The sequence below is a fragment of the Ptychodera flava genome, chromosome 5 (assembly GCF_041260155.1).
Source record: "Ptychodera flava strain L36383 chromosome 5, AS_Pfla_20210202, whole genome shotgun sequence".
Taxonomy (NCBI): Eukaryota; Metazoa; Hemichordata; class Enteropneusta; family Ptychoderidae; genus Ptychodera; species Ptychodera flava.
The window spans coordinates 22959847-22982985 of record NC_091932.1 but is presented as its reverse complement, the minus strand read 5'-3'; the positions used below and the strand labels follow the sequence as shown (position 1 = coordinate 22982985).

At 37.0% G+C, this 23139-nt stretch overlaps 1 protein-coding gene across 2 annotated transcripts; it reads right to left on the bottom strand.

Moving 5' to 3' along the window:
• Positions 1–826: 826 nt before the first annotated feature.
• LOC139133291 (DGAT1/2-independent enzyme synthesizing storage lipids-like) lies at positions 827–23136 on the bottom strand. 2 transcript variants are annotated; one of them, XM_070699821.1, is made up of 7 exons: positions 23023–23136; positions 10502–10836; positions 10002–10169; positions 9007–9200; positions 8370–8509; positions 4636–4699; positions 827–2644 (listed from the first exon to the last, which is right to left on the bottom strand). In XM_070699821.1, the coding sequence occupies exons 2-7, from the start codon at positions 10776–10778 to the stop codon at positions 2540–2542; spliced, it is 948 nt and encodes a 315-aa protein (XP_070555922.1). In that variant the 5' UTR covers positions 10779–10836; positions 23023–23136; the 3' UTR covers positions 827–2539. The 2 variants fall into 2 exon arrangements, with proteins under 2 accessions (XP_070555922.1, XP_070555921.1); XM_070699820.1 differs by lacking the exon at positions 23023–23136 and adding an exon at positions 16827–17001 and having other exon boundaries at positions 886–2644.
• Positions 23137–23139: the final 3 nt, after the last annotated feature.

Sequence of the window (23139 nt, the reverse complement as noted above, 5' to 3'; positions counted from 1 at the left end):
AAAGGGTTAAGGGCCATTAGCTATAAGTCTTGATGATTTTTTTTTTGCAGTTTTCATTTTTGATGTCTACTACAGTTTCTTGTACTTCCAAAAGCATGTTGAGATACACAGAATTCAGCTTGTCAACTCAGCCTGTACATGTGATAGACTGCATTATTATTGATATGTGAATTCTAGCCCAGGCTAGAATTCATATGCACACAATAAAAGTGCATTTTACACATACAGACGCTGAGTTTACAAGCTAAGTCATAGGTGCTATAACACGCTTTGTTGAGTCATGAGCTTGCCATTGACAAACAAAACAAAAATTGTGAAAAATATCATCAAATGTTACAGCTACTGGTCCTTTCAGTGTTGTGTACCATTCAACATTGACAATATAGGACCAAATTACTGGTAATTGGAAAGTTGTACACAGTTTGCTTTGTTGGGTCTACATTCTCCCTATAGTACTGGTCAATAAGTGTGTTTGCAACACAGCTCGTCCAAACTCTCTGTTGTTATTGGTTAATTTACGGTCATGTGGTATGCATCATTTGACACTGATACATGCAAAGAGCACATTACCAGTCAACAGTTTCCAAAACTGTACACCGATTAACAGTTCAGATAAAGTGTTGACTGGGGAAGTTTGATAGTGCTGTTTACCCATTGCACACATTCTAGCACTTATAAAGAAGATGACGGTGTTGTCTGCAACCAAGATGAATGAGGACAGCTGAGAAACTTCTTGATTTTATTGAGAAAATTGGATGAGGTGTGTTACAAAACACATATGGACCGGCAATATTTGGGTAACAGCATACGGTTTGTTTTCCCTCACTCCTGAGGGTTGCCAAAAACAGTCTGTTTCTCTCGGTCTACAGCCTCATACAGGCAGACTGTTCTGGGGCAACTCTCAGGCCCTCTGGCGACAAACTTCTGCTGTTACCCTTATGGCTAGTCAATATATGTAGTCTGTATACATACACTTTGTAATTCATGAATATTTCCAACACTTTACCATTATATAGCAGTTAGTGGACAATAATGAGTTGAAAAAGCTTAAAGCCTATACAGTATGATGAAAAATTAAAGAAATCATTTGGCATAAGGTCAAAGGTTGTTTTTTTGTTATGCAAATTTTTTCATCATGCTTTCAATATCATGATGAATTTTGAGTTGCAAAATCTTTCACTTAGGTTAATTTTTTTTTTCCCATCTATAGCAAATCAAATCATAGTATTTCAAAATGAATGCAACAAAACTTTAAGCCGCAGAGCTCTGACATGAAAAAGTCAATTGCTGACTAAAACATTGCATGGTATTTTAAACAAAGAAAAGCTCTAACTAAGTTTCAGACAGACCAATGCTTACCTAATTGACAAAAATATAGATTATGTACATCTTGCCTGAAATAAAATGGCTCCATCTTGAGATGAGTTTTTTTTTCACATTTTGATTGTCATATCATTACACAGTGGGCAATTCAAAGGAAGGTTCTGTACAATTTTAAATTTCTTAAGGACTATGAAAGTGTCCTTCACAAGATTCATTCTGTAAAATGTTATTCAGAACAAGTACAACACATCTCCAAGGTTGGCACAGTTACCCTACTTATGCCATATTTAATCAACCTGTCTCATACGTACTTTTGATAAATGACCGAATTATCAAAACTGGCAAACCATTGTGTGTGCTCACTATGTTAGCATACAAAAGGCGTACAGGATGAATTTAAACCAGAGATACGTATCATTTGGTCCAGAAAAATTTATCGGAAAGACTGTTCACTCAGAAATGGCCTATTCTCTTCATTAGACCATTCTTTCTCCTCTACAGTTCCACTACGGTTTGCCACATACACACAACTCTGCCAGTACATAAGCATACTGTTCTATCAATTGAGCGTTCAAACGTAAAGTCAGCTCGAACAAGAAAACAAAGATTTCATCCCATTGAACTATGCGTGTCTGTGGACATGCAAATTTCATCACACATTTCACGCATAAAAAGGTATTCCGACTCAAACTGAAGAAAAGCACAGTATCAACTATTACTTTGAAGTGCTTTGGGCACTGCATTCATATGCTTGCTCGAAAAAGTTCTCTCATGTACATTGATAACAGATGAACAAAAACCATGGTTGACCAAAACTCAAATTATCTAACAAAGTAGTGCCTTTGTCTTCCTTTCACTATACCAGCACAAACTGAAAGGCACATAATCAGGTGAGAACCCAAAAAGCTGTTGAACTTGAAAACTAAAATATCTGAAGCTGTCCAAGGCTCGACTTCTTACTTCTTACTGCCTTGCATCGAATCTGAAGATATTGAATGTAAAAAACACACACGTGGACCAAATTAACTCCTCTGTGATTTTGCATTGCTGGATGTGTGAATTTACAACACAATCGTTAACAAAAATAATTCAATAGTAACAGTCATTGGACCACACAACTGAAGTCTGCATTGCTCAAAAATACCATTTACATGTACTTAATGGTTTGGGATGGATAATCTTCTAGGAGTCACTGTGAGTTGGTTCTTTTCCGTGTTCATTGCTTCTTCCATTTGAAAGAGAAACGCTCGGTGAGTGCTCGGAAGACATTCCCTGGAATTTTCTGGTGCGTGGCGATCATTTCTTTGAGTGCGGCTTCCGCCTGAGAGAATGAAGAAAATAATCTAAAAATTATTTCAGAGTTGCTTTCTTGTGAAAGGTACACATCTTCGCCTGAAACACTTCTGCTTGAATATGTATATACTGTAGTCCTTAATTGAAGACTGCATGCCGTGAAGTCGCAAATTTGCTCTTTACGCATCCCCCATAGTCTTTCATTGAGAATAACTTGATTGGAACTAAAGTTTTGATCAGTATCTTTCTCCCTGTGGCTGTTCAGGTTACCACTCAAAGAAAAACATTTCTATCATGCACGCAAACTGTATTAATGAGTTTGTCTATGTTTGCAAATCTCATTATCATATCGGAATATTCATGAACCTCAAGAATGCACTATACAGTGGAACAAGTCATCATTGATGACACAGTCCCCACTTGTTAATGGGTGCTTTGATTACAGGTCCTCAGAGAGGATAGAGTCCTCTTCATTAGGTCTGTGATAAAAATACTTTTGAATAAATTTGCTTGATACATGTCTGAGTTGTAGTTCAGGACATAAATTGTAATAAAATGGCCACATGGTGGCCATATTGGATCGAATCACAAAACAAATCAATGTGCATATGTATGACATAGGTCAATGTCCTTGTACCAACTTTGATTAAAATCGGTTGAAATATGCCTGAGTTATGGCTTTGTACATGAAAAAATCATAACAAAATGGCCGCACAGCAGCCATATTGGATCGTATCACAAACAAATTAACATGCATATGTATGACATTGGTCAATCTCCTTGTACCAACTTTGAATAAATTTGCTTGATACATGTCTGAGTTATGGTTCTGGACATGATAAAACGTAATAAAATGGCCACACGGCGGCCATATTGGATCGTATCACAAAACAAGTCAATGTGCATGTGTATGACATAGGTCGATGTCCTTGTACCAACTTTGAATAAAATTGGTTGAGATATGCCTGAGTTATGGCTCTGTACATGAAAATCGTAACAAAATGGCCGCACGGCGGCCATATTGGATCGTATCACAAAACAAATTGATGTGCATAGCTATGACATTGGTCAATGTCCTTGTACCAACTTTGAATAAAATCTGTAGAAACATGCCTGAGTAATGGCTCTGTACATGAAAAAATCGTAATAAAATGGCCGCCTGGCGGCCATATTGGATTGTATCACAAAACAAATTGACGTGCATATGTATGACATAGGTCAATGTCCTTGTACCAACTTTGAATAAAATCGGTTGAGATATGCCTGAGTTATGGCTCTGTACATGAAAAAATCGTAACAAAATGGCCGCACGGCCGCCATATTGGATCGTATCACAAAAAGAATTGACGTGCATATCTATGACATTGGTCAATGTCCTTGTACCGACTTTGAATAAAATCAGTTGAAACATGCCTGAATTATGGCTCTGTATATGAAAAAATCGTAATAAAATGGCCGCCTGGCAGCCATATTGGATCGTATCACAAAACAAATCGACGTGCATCTGTATGACATATGAAGTAATCCTTGTACCAAGTTTGAATGAAATCGCTTCGGGCATCTCTGAGATATCTGCGTGAACGGACGGACGACGGACGCACAGACGCACGCACGCACGCACGCACGCACACGAACGCACGGACATGACCAAACCTATAAGTCCCCCCGGACGGTGTCCGTGCGGACTAAAAAATAAGTTAAACTTGAAGGTGACTCCACTGAAAAGTTATCGGTGAAAATGAAATTTACAAACTTATTTCTAATCAGCTGATGAGAACTATATCAACTTAAGAAATACTTTGTATACTTTTAATACTTAACTCTATGCAAAAATCTACAAATTTGCACATTTGGTACAAAAAGTTAGATTTTCAATTTCACATACTAGTATGTCAATTGGAATTTTCAACATAACCTACCAGGGCTACAAGCTAGATTAATTACATGCTTTTTGCACATAAAAGTAGAAGGATATTATGATTTTACACCAAAATATGACAAGAAAATATCACAACTAACCTTTTTTGCGAGTTGTTGAGGTGTCAGGTTTGGGTCATACTGTATAGGATCCCCGACAAAAGTTCTATAGAAAGGACAATAGATAGTCCGGGTCAATTGTCATTCGTGTGTTTTGAGTGAAGATTTTTGCCAACCTAGCTCATCGATTTACTTAATGGCCAAGTTTTTCAAAAAAAATTGTTGGCATTTTTTCTGACAACTCTGAAGGTCATTTCAAGGTCATTTCCTTAAAATCGACAAAAATCGTTTTTTCTTAGCCATAAAGAGACTTTATGGCCAGTTTGCAACCATATTACCTTTGGAAACATGCATTTTGATGTGAATTATTCCTTACAATCATTAACATTGAGGTTTTTTGAAAAAAAACGGTTATTGTATTAAAAATATAGAACTACTTTACCAAAGGTCAATTGAAGGTCAGTATGAAATTTCTTTCTAATTTTCGTAGAAATGCCTTCCATATCTTAAAACATCACAATGATTATCTTGTATACAATTTCAGATTCATAAAACTTATACAACATTCTCAGGAAGTCAGATGTCTAACATTTCCTGTCAAAGGTCAATGACTTTTAATGCCATAATCTCTAATCTGAAGAAAGTTTTGTTATAAAAGTAATACGATCACACAGCAACTTCAAAACTTTGATAACTCTGCATGAGTGACTTTCAAAAAAACAGAAGATTTTCATGCTTAAGTTGTTAATCATTATCAAAATCATTAACAAAAGTGTCACTTATAGGAGGTGAACAGTTCGGACAATAATTTTCATCAGCCTCACAGTGACACATTTCCGTACATGTGATGTCATTGCATTCGTCTTGCAAGAGCAGATATTTGTTTTGTATATATTTTGTTTACAAGAATATCTGATCAAATGCACAACAGCTTCAGGGAAAGGAGGAAGCATGCTTACTATGGGTATGAATGTGTTTTCCTCCAGCTTCCATTGTTAGTTTGCTGGAGGTGGCAAGTCGGGTTAGGCAATGATATCATTTTCCATATCATTGTTTGATAATGGGCTCTGAGAATTGCTTGGATAAGACTGCCTTTGGTTGGTGTACTTCTTGAAAATGATATTGCTTTTCTCAAAATTTTGGCAGCTTTGAACAGTACTCTTACATTTTCCTCTGTACTTTCCTCAGCAACTCCCTGTATTGCTGCATCTTTAGTAGCATTTAGCAAAACCAATTCTGGTTCACTGTGTCGTGCAGATTTTCCAAATTCCAATCTTTTATGTGATCAGTTATAATTTTCTTTAATTTCCTATTTCCAATTGATGGGTTCACAATTCCATGTTCCTTACGTATTGCCAAATATGAGTCATGTACTTCACCCAGGTTTAAAACTGAACCTTCAGCTAAAGAATTTTCCAACAAGGAAACAATTGATATCTGCAGCAAGCATAGTGGTATTTATCATTACCGACATTTGCAGATCCAGTCTCACACAATGGGTCTGCATTTGTGTTTAAATTTCGCAATACATTTTCAATGTTTTGGTCCAACATCTTTTGTGATTGATATTTTAATATTAATGGATCTAGCATCCTTTGGATCATTTGCACCACTGAGTCTGACTTTTAACAAGTCTGATTTTCCTTGGTTTACTGCTCTTTGTGGTTTTTCCCAGCATTGAATGAAGAAACCTCATGGAGAGGACCCAAAGGAAATATATATTGTTGACAGAAAAAACACATGCTTTTGTCGTATGTACTAGCTGATGATCTAGTGAAAGCAACTTTAGATTCAGGTGAACCAGCACTTTACATGGTAGATGAGGGTAAAGTTGGTGTACAGGGTCGTCCACGAGCTAAACCTATTAATACAGAGCTATCACCTTGCTCTAACGCTTTTTCATAGCTCAATTTTGCTCACCGGAGTAGACCTTTGTGGCAAGTATTTGCATAGCAAGCACCACAATTTCGAAGGGAAGAGGAATCATCATCCTTGAGTCTTGAACATTATTGGAAAGAAATTATCACAAACTTCACCTCTCTGGTGAACAAACTCCAGCACTGTGTCATATTCAGTGGGATATGTGACACAAGCTCACCACTTGCTTCCTGACATATCAGGCATAACGTCCTCTTTTCGGAGGAATGAAATGCTTTTTTACTGAAAGTTTTGACGAAGTTATTTGCATGCAATGTCAGTTATGTGAAATATGTATATGTGAAATGCAACCACTAAATGTCAAGATTCCGTGACAATAAAATATCGAGTAAATAGCCTTTGGATAACGGTTTCTGAGAAACTACTAACACCGTATATGACTAATCTCGTCGTTTTTAACCCTAAATAATCTACAGACTTCTAGTGTCTCACAATACAGGTTCAACCCATTGTCAATGAATCATTTTTCGTACTCAGTATCAATATTTTAACAATAGGTGTCTTGGTTAGTACAACATTGTGCGTACCGGAGTTGATTTTCAAAAGCCACAGGTAATAGCCTATATTCCTCAGCGCAGAGGCTTAGTTTTGATAAATGGCTTCTGCATGTAGCCTATGATTAGCAACAAGTCTCTAATCCCTGCTATTGTTAGGAAAAAATACAAATCGTTTTATATGACTTGGAGAGAAATGCGAGGAAAAGGGATGACTTACTCTCACTACAAGCAGAGAGTACACACTGCTAGCTGCACAGCAATCCTGTCTACACTAGTGAAATTTTGCACAGAGGTCTGGAATTTACAACCTACCAGAGTTGGTAATACTGCGGATGGCTTACGCTGAGATGCAGGGAAATTTATGATGTAGTTGTCAAGCACAGTGCATGTCAAAAACCGATCTGTGTCATTATTTAACACGGTGCATGGAAAAAGATGTAAAACTGCAATACAAGCAAATCCTTGTAATTGCATATAAATTCATATAAAATGGTAAAAAAAAAAACAATAACAATAAGGTTTTTAAATTTTTATGAGCTGTGAAGTTCCCTTCCACCACTGAAGGTATTATAAAGTAATTTGGTCAATGAGTATAGCCATTTTGTACGCACTACAATGCTTAATCAGTGGAATTTGTGGAGTAACGAATGACCTTGAATTTGACCTTGACAAAGTGGAAAGAAAAAATGCCAACAATGTTTTTTGGACTCTCCAGATATTAAGGAACAAAATGATATATGTTGACAAGAGTCTTCACGAAATGCACACGGAAGCCAAAATCACGACAAGTGACCCCGGACTATAATGCAATAAAGTGGTCTACACATACGTGACATCACCGTGTACTGTGAGAACACTGAAAATCATGCAGTTCTTTGAAGATTTAAACAGTTGTAGTACAGGGATACTTTTTTACAAAATGTCAACGTTGTTGTAAATGGCCTTGTGACAAGAATTCAGGCCTCACCATAAACATTACAAATGCAATAAGAATTGTAACATTCATGTAGTTGCTTTGCTATGTGTCATGCTATGTGCCTTAGACAGATTTTATCTGGCATGATACACAAAATTTGTTGAGAAGGTTCATTATGATGTCATTATGAAAATATTTCATACCTATTTACACCTTCATTAGGGTCTCAACCCAACCAGCTGTCTTGCCCCCAAGAAAATCCCTACCTACATAATTGTGTTTTCACATCCAGCAAATGGTAGACCGAACAAAATCTACTAGCAGTTCTCCTCATAGTTTGCTTACAGTGTGAATGTATCTGTGTGTATCTGCCATACATCAGAATGTGTCTGTGTGTCTATGCAACTGCTGGTCTATAACCTTACCTCATTTTGACTGGAAAACCACCGTATATTGGAGCGCAAGGAAACCTGATTTTCTCATAAACCTTTTGGAAAAATCTCCTACCAATAGACAGCGTCCTGAATGCTTCTCTGCAATTTTGTGTAAATAGAGGTATAATCGGCTGGAATGATAAAAATGAAGAATATTTAAAAAATTAATTTACAATTTTTTTCAACTTGAGTTTGTGCATCAAGATGTTGAAGACCACATGTTGAAGAGGAAATACCTTTACAGACTTCAAGAGCATTACAATTACCTGTTCTTAAAAACATATGTAAACATAGTACTTAGGAAATAACAGCCTGCTGGCCTGACCACAGCTTGTAAGCTTTTGGCCAGGCAGGTAAAATTTCATAGTTGCAGGCCTCATGCGATAGGTATGTGGAAATAATTTTTTGAATTTTTTTTCGGCTGCTGAAACCGGAGGTGAGGTATATCGAGTTTATAGTATATAAGATATGGTTATCAGGGAAGGCACCGGTTTTATTCAAACAGAAAACTTATCAAAATTACCGACATCCAGTAATCATTTCAAACAGTTGCCTAAAATGATACACCAGTAAATATGTACATTTAACATCTGCTGAAACACTCACTACAAAAACAATGAGAACTTACAGCTTTGGCTTCGATAGCACACTTGGCAAATCCGCATCTGTTGTTCCACATTATTTCATAGTACTCATCACTGAACTGGGCTTCCCGCACACCACCAGGTGATAAAATTATAATATTATCATTCTTTAACACTTTCACACACTCCTCCACACTGCCTGGAGTCACACATACAACTTGCAGTAGTAATTTCAGACCTGCAAGCAGAAAAGAAAGTTTTAACCCTTTAACCCCCATTTTCTAGTAAAGAGGTCCAACTTTACCATATGAAACAATGAGCTTGGGCAAAAATCATGGTAATGAAAGGGTTAAATAATAAATTATTCTTATACAATGCTACAAAATGGACAAACTTTCTTCATACAGGATTTTATCATAATTGAAGGGGGTTATGTTTGCCTGCACTAATTCCCCTGGAGTTGTGATTGGATAATGAGCGTGTGATGTGGGGATTTGCAATGTGCATAGGACTGGAAAGTCTGTTTGTTTAAGGAAGCCCTTTCACCAACCATGGTTTTGTCCAAATCTATTGTTTTCTTCTACGGTAAAGTTGGACCTGTATACAGGGAACTGGGGGTGAAAGGTTTAAGGAAGCTGTTTGTCAAATCTGTCACTTGAGGGCGCTCTTTACAGGTTCCACATGTACTTCACATTTGAGTTTAGGATTTCTCGATGATTTCTTGCATGCAACATCCAATAAGTGACATATTTTGCAGGAAGTGACCTGAATATTGGGTCTTTTTGGCAGCTTTGTTCCAATTACGATGAAACACAGCCTTTGGTACAAAGAGTGATAGCCTTAGTTGTAAAAGAAGCAAGATTACTTATGAAAATTTCACTGTCTGAACTGCAGGTGATTAATCCGACCTTAGCAGGGGGAAAAAGATAACAACTGTAACCTGCAAATACCTATTAGCATAGACAGTCTTGCTTCAACTGTCTATGCTATTATTCAACAGATCAGATGTCATCATTTTCTATAGTTAAACTATACATACCTGGTACCTTGAACAAAAACTTGTCTCCAATGCAATGAGGCATTCTGCGTTTGTACAGTACCAGCTTTGCAATGACATAGTAGGCATCTATGGGTATGGCACCATGGTAGTAAATCAAAACCGCTGGTCCCTCGTCTGGGATTTTTTCAAGCCCAATAATTTCATAACCTGTAGTAGAAAATGGAAAGATTTGGGTGATACATCGTGTCATAAGAAATATATGGTTTTGACCAGTTCATTTCATATATGCACTCGCTATCGCTCATGCATATATGTCGTAACTGGTCAAAATCTCTTGGTATACTATGGCTGGGTGTGCTTAATTTTAAGACTTATGATCACTGTGATGTTTGAAACTTGATGTATAGATGTCGTTTGTTTATACGTGTACCTGGGGTATTTCTTCTATTGCGTGATTATGTCAATGGTCATGGATAATTCCTGAGACACTCTGGCAAAAGTTGAAAAAACTCTGATACCTTTGAACAATGGCCACTCACCGTGCCAAATACTGGCCTGAGCTTCCCAAAACGTGGAGATACTGTCCCTCGCACCGTCCCAGAATCCTCGGGAATAGGCATCAACTAACCGATGTCTGGATTTGTAAATGTGACAAAAGACGGCGCAACCGTACAGGAACACAACGATGACCACAGGCAGGACGAACATCACGATTATCGGCGTGAAGAGCCATATCAGCCATTTGATGAGGTCAAAGTCAAGATTGTAAATGATGTCATGAAGCCGTAGGATACAATCCAGTATGATTTCTTTCATAGTCACTTCATACTGCAGTTGTAAATTTCCATGCAGGGTCCAATTTATGCAGACGTTTCTGAAAGAGAATGAAAGATTTATAATGTTATGAAATGTTACAGAAAGTAGGTAATACCGGTACTTCCAAATGATGTTTTCTCAGAATATACTTGGTGGGAACTATCTACAAAGCAAGGAAAACAGGGGTATTAAAAGTAGATAGCAAACATAAAACAGACTCCAATCTTTGAAAGTCTCATGTACAGTTACTGCAGTTGCCTGGTGTTTCCTGTGAGTACTCCAGAATACATTATGGTGGTAAAGACAAAAGCCTTTTAATATGTTGGACACAGAGGGCAGTTTTCTCTTTGCAGGACAATATGGGCATGGTCCTTCCATGGGGGACCATGTACAGGGGAATTAAATGTCTTGCAAGAATACAGGAACTTTTTTGAGTAATGCAGGAATTCCATCAATGTTTCACAAGACATGTATGAAAATCGTTAAAAATTTGATGTTTATTTTAATAATATTAAGTCATGTTTTCTTGATTTTTCAATGCTCCTTTCTTAGCTTATAAGAGACAGTATGATATGGCAGTGTGGTGAATGAAGGACAGGCTCAACTCATACAGGGTAGTGGGTCTGCCAAGCCACTAGCTGCACACTCCAAACACAGATACAGGGAGTTACTAATATTGATACTGTGGGACCATAGACACTGCTGCATAACAGCAGTCCGTAAAAAGAGCAGCATAATTAAATTGTAATCTGTATGTACAAATCAGGTGTTGATTACCCATCAGGGCAGTCTGAGCTACTGACAAGATACCTGACAATCCCATGTCTCTGACATTAAAATAAACTGACACCCAGGGCTCAAAGTTAATATTTTCAGCTAGGAGCAATTTGCTCCTAAGTCCAAAATTTTAGGAGCAAACCCAAAAAACTAGGAGCATTTTTGAAACTGTTCAAACAATGTGGTACATATCAAATAAAGGTGAACAGTTACCCTCCATTATTTATCTCGTAGTACTTTTTTTTTAAATCTGCGTTTATACATACAATTTGGTAACAGTAACAGTAGTTCAAGTCCGTTTCTTTGTCGTGCCGAAACCAATCTCAAAATTCTCGACTTGTCACGTATTTTGCAAGGGATTTTTTTACTTTTTCATCCCATACTTTGTTTGGCATGTTTTTCCTGTATTTTGTGGCTGCAATCAACTTTCCGACTCGGTTTCTTGCTGTGCTGCGGATCCATTTGTCATGTGTACACGTCACAGACGGAACATCGTCATCGAATGATTGACCTGGTACACTGTCCGTGTGAACGGTATGATCGCTGGTGCTATCAATATCCCTAGTGTTCTGCTGGGGATTTCGTTTTTTTGTTGTTGCGTCTCCTTCACTGGCAGACCCAGTTTCAACATGATCGACCTTGAGTTTCCCTTGCTTTCCAAAATAACGATCTAGTGGGCCCGACATCTTGGACTGCAATATAGGTAGTGTGCACGTGGGGGAAAGTTTTTGCTTGTGATTTTTTTCGTTAGTTACTGCTAATTCCTGTGATGGTTATTGGTCCAATTAAATTGATTATGACAGCATTGACATGATACTGATATTTGATTGGGTCGTGATTTAATTTGTGATTAAATTCATCGCATGTCTTGACAGCTGAAAAGAAAAGCTGAACACCGAGAGCAGACAGTTTGGCAACATGTAACCTCTGTCATATCAAAACAAAGTAGCGGTAGAGACGCGCTCGCCTTTGTGTGGCTGGGCGACGTCAAATGTTTATTAAAATCTATTTTTGGCACGTCTGATTTCAGGGTCACGACCCTTGCAAACTATGTGAAATACGGTGGGAATTATTCCTTGCGTAGAATTAGTCGCAAAATGCGAGTAACCTACATTTTTTAGGCGCAACTTTGTCAAATTTGGTCGCATATGCGACTAAAATGGTCGCAACTTTGAGCCCTGGGTATTGACAAAACTGTAATGTAATCCATATTAATTTTTCTAGTCAAAATATGAAAACCATGCTATGGGTTTACCTAGTGAAGCAAAAAATTCAGCTCTTGTTCAGTCCTAGGATTAGGATCAAGGCATATTTGTAAGTTTTCTTGCTGAATCAACTAGTTTTAAAGCCCTGTGACATCAACTGGTTTGATATGGAAAAGGGAAGTTCACAGGGTCTTCACAAATTATTTGGTGATCCTGTACCTAAAATCAGTGAATCTCCTTACCCCTGGTTTAGAATGGTGAAGTCCGAGTGAACTGGTTAGTGAACAAACATTGTGTATCATCACTGACTGGTTGAAAGACAGCATATTCTTTTTAAAACAACTGGTATATACACAGTAGGCTGCATGCAAGAAAGGATGGATTGTTTGAAGAAATTTTTATCACGGTTGCCAGTGGGCACATTACAGCAAAGACACAAAAATACATGTTACTGTAACTTTGAAAAACAAGGAAAACCACGGTCTGGAAAAATCAACAAATGCAATTATACCTCAAGCTCAATCTTCGATGCTTATCTGTATCTGTCCTTCTGTTTTGTTAATCAAAAGCACGGTAGATTGGAAGACAAATACACCAGTTGTCTATTTACAATGATGGGTATCCATATCTGGGAGATTATCAATGCCATGTTCAAGAGGGGACAGAGCAAAAATTACTGAGATGGGGGATTGTCCCACTGGAAAGTTCTGGTTGTGAAAATTCTTCTTCTACTCCCAGAAGCATGTTGAAACACTGACTATATAGGTTATCTACACAGGGTCTACACTCTATATGTAAGATGCTAATTTCTATAGTTTGCATTTAGATTCTAGTCCAAGCCATAGATTCTCAAGGGTCTATGTCCTAACCTGGCAGAATTCACTTGTCAACAATAAAATGCAGTCTATATACACATGTACTGTACACGCTCAGTGTACAAGCTGAATACTGTGTATCCTAACATGCTTTTGAAAGTAGAACAAGAAACTATACTTGACATTAAAAAACACATGTAGTGACAAAAATCATCAAAAATTGAAACTACCGGCCTTTTCCACAGACACCTGACCCAATGTATACAATGTATGTTTATCAGCACACCTCCCTCCCCTGCATAAATTTTTCAGCTCCTCCTTGGGAAGATCAAAACAAGCCACCAAAAGTTTCTCGACCTTTGCAAGATTAATCCTAACAGACAAATATAGCAGACAGTCACATGGCAGACTGTCACATCTTCGTAAACAACTAGAACACATACTGCAGTTGTATGAAAAAGAGGAAATATCTTCAGCCCAGGTTACATGTTTACTGTTGCTGCTGCTGCTGATGATAATAATGCTTTTTATCATAATTGTTTACTTTAGTGCACTTAAATCACAAATACACATGGATGAGCTCTTAAGACAGTCAGTCTGCCAGTCAAATAGCGTAATTGAAGTTCATTGCAGCTACAGCTGAAAAAGCCTGAAACTGTAAAGTAATGCAGTTCACCTTACTGAAAGTTATTTTTAATGGATGAACGAAGGTCAAGACATGAAACAGAAGTCGTAAATGTGGATATTTCATCACTGAAAAGTTTGAGCTTGCTTCTTGCTTTAACAGGAAGCCAATCGCTGGTGAGTCTAAATAAAAGGGCACAGTGCATTAGGCCAAAAAAAGATGATCGTTTCTGGTCACCGCACGGGTCATTTCAGAACCTGCACGTCATGGCTTATTTTGAGGGGTGGGGGTGGAGGTTGGGGGTTTACATACTCATCAGTACAGCTATCCTTGATATCCCTGTTTGCATGTCCAAAAATGCTAAAAAGAAAACGGAAGTATTATGCAGCCAGTGATAAAAGACAATAACTGTTGCATCAATAGTGCCAAACCAGTGTTGTTAGGAATAAAAAAAAAGAAAGAAAAATAAAAGGAAAAAACCGTGTCACCCCATCACTTTTGCTGAATGTCACAGACCAGAAACTATTTTTTTTTGGCTGTAGTGTTTTCTTATAATGAAAAGTGAGACAAAATTAGAAGATCAATTGCTTTACACTTTGCTAGGGATACATGCACATATACATGTACCAGTGCACCTTGATACACACTCAGAGTGACAGATAATGCAAAACACAGATTTGTCCATCACTGCACTATCTCTACCAGATAGCATACAGTCTGATGGCCAACACCAGTGTGCATCTCATTTTGGGAACTTAAAGGGAAGGCGTGGTAAATTTTTGCGGGGTTTTCAAAAAATTTGGATATTTTTCCATGAAATTCTCTCTTGCTATGGTAAAAAGTATAACTTTTTCAGTTCCAGTCACCTGACATACTTACACTTGAGTCCTACATTCACACTGCCTGATCTAAACTTTTCACGCTGTTTCCTGTTTACGAACTGACAAAGGACTATGGCATTGAAAATAACGGTACAAGGTGGAACGGTTCTGATATACATATATAATATATATATTATAATATATTATATATATATATATATATATATATATAGATAATATATATATATATATATATATATATATATATATATATATATATATTTATATAGAACGGTTCTGAGAAATATATATATATATAATATATATATATATATATATATATATATAATATATATATATATATATATTAAAATGATTTACTTATTTCATTTCTCCATGGATATTAAAACAGACTTTGGACATCGCTGAAATCATAACATCATAAATATGGGAAATTACTTTCCCTAGGATTTATGGTACAAATACTTACTCATTTTCTTCAATAGCCTTGATTGTGATCTATAATAATATAATTACTTTTTTCTTATTTCAAACTATTATAAATTTCCCACCATGAAAGATTCCGCACATAATGCCCTATGTTGGAGGTATGTTTACATCACATAACAGATTGAGCAAAAGGAAGATTTATACATTGTAAATCTAATTTTGACCTTCTAAGTGCAAAATGTTATCCTTTTTAACTTTTGATTTTTCGCAGTGCACAATGTCACCTTTTTCACTGTTTTTAACCCACTGTTTGTTTTGTTTCTTGATTGAGTAAATCATACCTTTCCTGAATTCTGTCTGCAAATTTAACAGTAGACTATTTAAGGTTAACCTGTGTCAAGATCTTGGACAACCTTGAGGGTCCTATAATGCTGAAACTGTTTACCGGTACACTGGTGTACTGATACGGGATGTGCAGTTTGCAAATTATGACAATGGCAATTATACTCATGCAAAGAAATTAATGTACATACAGTCATACTGCATGTATAGGAAGCTGAAGCTCAAAGCAATCTTTCAGGCAAAAATTACTCATTGAACTTTGTTTGCTGTGATAAGATTTGTAAATTTTCCCCTCATACTACTCTGATGATTTCTTGTGCAACTGCATAATTTCTAGTTTCATTCATGGATATCCCATAGGTATTGTACTCATGTCTAGATTTCACATAACCGTACAGTAGAGACAAGTTGTTGTTGAAGAGTTGCCCAAGTTCAAAAAGCCTTTCACAAAGTTCACAGTCATTTCACAAGGTTAAACAACTCATTATAAGTTCTGTTGGGTTGACAACAACTATACATGCATTTGGACATGGTACAATCACAGCATAATGAATTTCCAAAATGACTCACAAGTTACTGCTATGTTTATAATTTGAGCAATAAGGATAAAAGTTGGGTAGAAATCTAAAAACACATTTTTCGTTTTTATGTATCTGCATATACATGTACATGTAAGATGTAGACCAACATGTGCATGGAAACATGATATTAGCAAGAAATATCCACAACGTGTCCGCTTTAAACACACCATGGATGCAATTTTTTACATCAATGAACACACATACGGTACAAAAAAAGGAAGTTCCAAACATTGAACAAAGGTAGTTGAGATCTACTTTGTGATGTTATGGTGTTTTCTCTATGGTTTTTATCCCTGTATAACTTCTACGTAATGTGCCGTTCAGACAATGCATATATGTTAATGAAAAACCAGTGCAGTCCATCACAAAACAACATGGCTATAGGCAACATTGACTTTGCAGTATGCTGAAAAAATATCAGAAACCATATACCTCTCTTCAGGTTCAAGGTAATAATCGGAAAACAGTGGGGAAGTCTGCCAACCGGTTGAATTTTCCATGGTGACAAAGTGCATCCAACTGCTTGAGACGGCAAAGCTTGTGCACTATCTGCAATCCTGACAGGTACTGGCGAGGTGTCTATTTTTTTTATTTACCCAAGTGCAGTATCTGTTTATGCAATCTCTTCAAGGTTGTGCAGATTGCATTGTTTATTACCCATCCCACACTCGCACCCTGAGCATTTTCAAGTTTGCAACCTGTTGGCTGTCTCATCAGCTTTAATACCTTGAAAAGTCAAACAATTTCATAACTAATAACTTGGATAAGATCTATTTCAACACGACAAAATGTAGCTGGTATCAGTTTCAGTCCAACGGATTGCTCTGGTTTCAGTCTCACAGATTTCAATGCTGGTGGGAAGGCTTTTCCCTTGGTCTCCAATGGCTCATTGTATCTGTTTTGTTTATATTGCTGGAACTTACTGAACACATTCTCCGTGTGCAAAGAATGTATTTGTCTTGCAAATTTCAAAGGTGGTTTTAAAAGTTATTTTTTTCAAAAATGACTCATTCCGGTCACTCTGTGTGAAGTAGTAGAGCTAGGTCAGCGAAGGCGGTCAACGAGTCAATGACCACTAGACCATGGTCACACACAGTGTCAACAATGAATATATGTTAATGATATCCCCTGTACTGTTTGTGATGCTCCTGTAAACAGATGTGTTCTTCCATTGCCAAAGTCACATGATGAGCACATGCAAAAATAAAATATCATCCCATGCCTTCCAGTGATTGGTTGACTTAACATGCATCATTTATCATCTGATTATGATCCATATTGTGGTTACGTTATAATCCAATTATGAATATCAATCTCCAATGCTTGTCAAACAATATCAGAAATCACACTTTGTTGATAACCAGCACACAAGAATTCATGATCATAAACCATACATTTTTCAGTTTCTTGCAGTGAGTTCACACAACTTGTGATGAACCCCCACTAACATCACAGGGTCAAGTGAGCAGTACGTTGATTTATCAATTATGATGATTAACTGTATTAAATATTTTCGTAACACAAATCTATCAATTAGGGTAAATAACTGTATTACATATTTTCATAACACAAACAGCACTAAAGTTACAGAGGGGATTAGGGTGGGCAATTGACAAGTATGGACTATTTTGTTTGAGATACTCAAACATTGTGAGGAGCAGCTAGCTTGCTTTAACTTAGCAAGGAGGTATAAGTAAAGCTGGTGTTACAGGTGTTTTTAATATACATGTACCAGTATTATAGTTATGATCATTATAATAAATCAGTGTATTGCTTGTCGGACCCTGTATTAACATATCCCCCAGGTACCCCACCCCCATCACACCCACTCCAGTATTATCGTAAGTCATGTCACAATTTGATACGAGCTTGTCCTTTGTCAGGTAGAAGTCACCATGGATGCAATTTTGAAGGGAAATTGCATATATAATAGTTTTGTTAAATTCATGTAAATAATAAAAACTTTTTTGTAAAACCACTTCCATATTTTTCCCTCTCCATTTAAGGTGGTTGGAAAGGTAGAGCGTCAGTTAAAACTTCAACAAAACTATTAAAATATAAAAGTAGTCAACATTCTCTGTGGAATAAAAAAAACTAGACATTTGGGCACAAAGGCATTGCAGAGTTACAGCCTGTTGAAACTTCTGAAAAACTGACCAAATAGAAGAAGTTGGGGAGTCCTTAGTGTATTAACTATGGTAGAGGTCCCCTAGCTTTTAATAAAATGTTTAAAAAGGGAAAGTCATTATTTGCTGTTTTTCAGGAAAGTTTGACAAGGCGGTGCTTGCATTCAGAGTGAGTGACTGCTATTGTTAAATGCATTTTTAGATTCTTTGAGTGTCAAAGAGGTGTCAAAAGTGAGATTAACCAAAAAAACTGCTCTGTGACTTCAAAAGAGGGGTGCAAATATGGCTTGTTTTCAACATTTTTGTGACAGAATAACAGTTTTCCTACATAATTTTATACCAATTTAATCCAACTTTTGAAATGAGATATGGACATGGAATTTTTACAGCCTATTAACAAGGTTAGAGATAAGATATGTACGGCACAATTTTCCTGTATTTGAAGTACTTTTGAAAAATCACATTTTGAAATTTGAAAGAATTTTTAATAATTTTTTGATATGTAAACCCATGTAAAATCATAAAAACAAATTTTATTTACAAATCCTGCCGTACAAATCTTACAATAATAGTGTCAACATATTTATAACTAATTTGGTAATATTAATACTATCCAATTATTATTAAATTCAAATATGTAAAAAAAATATGAAAAATTAAATTTTAATATTTACTGGTGTCATATTTCAAATCATGGCTGCAAAAATACAATTTTTATATTCTTTGGAGAAAGTATTAACTAGAGAGTTATCCTGAAAATTTGAACTAAATATCTTGATTCTAACACTTGAAACTTGACATAACTCTGAGAAAAGAATTGGTGCAAAAATAGCCTTTCCAACCACCTTAACCCTTCCATTTTCACATTATCCATCCCTTCTAAAACACAGGATATGGAAGTCCTTTGAAAAAGTGTTTTTTTTCAGTTGTTGATTGCCATGCATATGAAACCACTGACACCTGGCTGCCATTGTTGGGTCTGATACAGTATGTACAGTCAATACCAAAAGAAAAACAAACTTTTTTTTCTACTCTCTCGGTCAATGCTACAGTACACAATGGTGCACAACAACTGAGTGTTATTTTGAAGGGAAGTGCGTATACAGGTATATATGAATGCGTGCATTCTTCAGTTGCCGAGCGAAGAAAAGATCGACTAAATGCTTGGATGGGTGGAGTACGGTTGAATAACAATGGCATCTATGGCAACAAATGCCTGGCAGTCGCTCATAAAATGGCAGGCAGCTTCCCCTGTTCATAGAAAATCAGTTTATTTCCAAATATTGGCTCATGGTAAAAAGTCTTGGTAGAGGCCAGCAATGGTAGCCGACTAAAATCCAACGGTCCTTGAACAAGGTAATTCCTCTTTTGTCTCCAGTATTAACAGTCTTGCATGGCGTAATGCTAGTGGGCGACTTTCTTTTTGCACTTGTCGGGGATAATTACAGATCGATAAATCAGAGAATTAGAGTACCCAAAGGAGATAGAACTGTAAACATTCTATATACTTATACAACAAGAAAAGTTCTTTTTTTCTGGTCAAAACCGATCGATATTTCATGTATTTAATGCATGTTTTCAATAAATGTAAGCCATCTATGTAAAGTGTATTAATGAACATCACTTGGTTACACATCCATGTAAATGTATCATTATCAATGGAAAGCATGAAATGTATACACCATGCTTCACTTTCCAAAATACAAGCCAATGCACTTATGTTTACAATCAAGGCAGGTATAGCACACCTGTGTATCACAGCTTGGAAACCAGTATGTACATATTTGTTCCAAGCTAAATAATGATTTTACATACCAATAATGTGATGTGGCATTCAGGAAATAGCTCCTCATCAGATAGTGCAGCTGACCTTTGACCTACATAGTTTCCACATCAATAACAGTACATACAGGACTTGGAATTGTGCACGACAGTATTCTAATACTGACAAAGCCTTGGCGAGTTCACTTGTTTGTGTTTGCCAAATTAACATTCTATATTCATGATCATTGTCAGTGTTTCTGTTTTGGTTTGGGTACACACGTACTGAATTCAGAACTGCTATAAAATATCAGCTGGCAGCTGATAATAAAGATATATGTACAGGAATATTCAAAGGTACATGGATTAAAAAAGAACAAAAGACAACTTAAATTTTGCTCTTCTCAATTTTGTGGGGATTTGCCATAAGCCAGCACATTTTTCAGTGGAGCAACTTTCAACAGAATCGGAAAAACAAGTTCATCATTAAAGTAGATTAGAGATTAACTTCTCTATAATCAGTATCAAGGGGATTCATTAATTTTCTATTTTGATGTGTGAAACTATCAACAGGAAATTCACTACCTTGTAAGTTGCAAGGAAAACACAAGAATCTACTGTTATTTATCGTTTTCACTGGGAATTGCAGATTTCAACTATCAGCAAAACTATCCAAAATGAATGATTAACATTTTTGCTCAAAGTTATCATTTTGTCTGGAAATTTGTATTCCATGCATCGTAATATTTGTTTTTTGTTGATAAATTTTGAATTGTATAACCCTCCACAAATCAACTGGTTTATGTATTTTGCTTACACATTTCTTACAGTTTGTGGAAAAGGTGGGGGGGGGGGAACAGAGAGAACAATTAATCCCCTCTAGTGTTTTAACTGCCAGTACTCCTATTTCAAGAAAGGCATCTAGAGACTTATGGCATTTCGTGTAAAACTGATACCACAGCTAAAAAGTATGAATCACCAATACTTAAGGGTGTGCACTGTAAACACACTGAAAAATCCCTAAAGTTAAACACCCTCTCGAATATTACGAAGCTGATGACTCAACTTCGCCAATTGTTCTCTCCAGACAGATCTTGCTCTAGTACGGTGTTTACATCATGAATGCTAATCCTATGTCTGACACGCTAATACCCTGCAAAACAAACTCCCACTTTAGGAGTTTAGTATCACTGGGTATCACTTCCATACTGTCAATGGCTTGGAAAGAGACTCATCCCACGCATGATCACGGCCACTATTGAAAGGAAACCACTGCTAGTGTCGGACAATAGCTGGCTTGCTCTCGTCCCGCCCATTATAAAGGAGATTAGGAGCGAGAACGGGGTGAGAACCCACTTTAAATTTCTACCTGCAATCATAGACGGCAGAGGGGGAAGACTACTGTTTATGCTGAATGTCCGAAACTGCAGATTTGGGACCGGATGTTACAAAACCGGAAAGAACAGTGTGAACTGTCTGATCCAGGGTCATGTGACGTTAGCCCCTTAGAGCTGCAATCATAGACGGCAGAGGGGGGAAGATTACTGTCTATGCTGCAATGTCCCAATTGCAGATTTGGGACCGGATGTTACAAACCGGAAAGAACAGTGTGAACTGTCTGATCCAGGGTCATATGTGACTTTAGCCCCTTAGAGCTGCAGGATTATCGTTTTCCCACCTATGCTGTAAACAACATGCATTCTCTGTAAATATACCATTGACTATGTTACTGCAAATTGACAGCGTAGCTTGTTGCTCTCCATGCTCTATTTGTGGAGAACAATCCGTCTGTAAATTATTTACACAACACAGTTGTAATGTATTCTTTGCATCATGAAGCATTCAGAATTGAGGTTGGGGTGGAGGAACTCCAGTGAATATCCATCTAGTATCGGTAGTCTCATTTTATATGAATTACAGATGCATAATAGCTCCATTTCAAATATTAATGCGCTTCATTATGCTTGGTGTTTTAACTTAGGTGATGGTAACACAGTTGTAAAGCATTACTGCCTGACACATCTATACGAAAAAATAAATGAAAAATTCATAAACAGACAGACGGTCGGACACTGAGGTACATGCACACAAACATGGATGTGTCACATGAAATATATGCATGTATAATGTATATGTTGTGCGTATTTGACTATCACTTTTGTGAGAGGGGATATGAGGTTAATTTTTGTGACGGGCCGGACACAAGGCAGCTGTAAGTTGAACCCTAATACTGTTTTATCCTCTTCATTTGTTTCACTATACATTTAAGCCCTACCCTTTTCAAGACATCTTTAGCTAGAGTCAGAGTCCTACGCTAGACTGAAATACAGTGAAACCATAGACCCTGGAGCGAGAGGGTCTATGGTGAAGGTCAACGAGGTCAACGGCGGGTAAAATTAATTAATTCAGACGAAAAGTTCAGAGCTGCATGACTGTGTTCGTTTCAACGCTTTTTTTTACAAATTTTAATTGAGACATTAAAAATTGCTGTGTATCAATGTATGTGCGCACATTTGTGCAATTTCTTTGCGATTTTGGGTGGTGGAGAAAAGCCAACCTTTTCATCACCCATGTACCCAAAATCACCAGGGAAAGTTGTGTTACGGAACTGCAGTACATGTATCCAGTAAGTTGACGTTTGCGCGCAAATTTGTCAGGGCGACAAACGAGCTTCGTTTAATTTGTCGCTAATGGCCTACACTTTTAATTCAAAGGCAAATGTGAGTAATCATTGTACCTACCGTGAAGTTTTGAATCAATTTATCCCCTTGTTGTCACGATATCACTTGTTCATTCTGCCAGCCCAGCTGTGACCCCTCGGCCTTACCACACCAGCTGACTGAACTACTTCCTAGCGC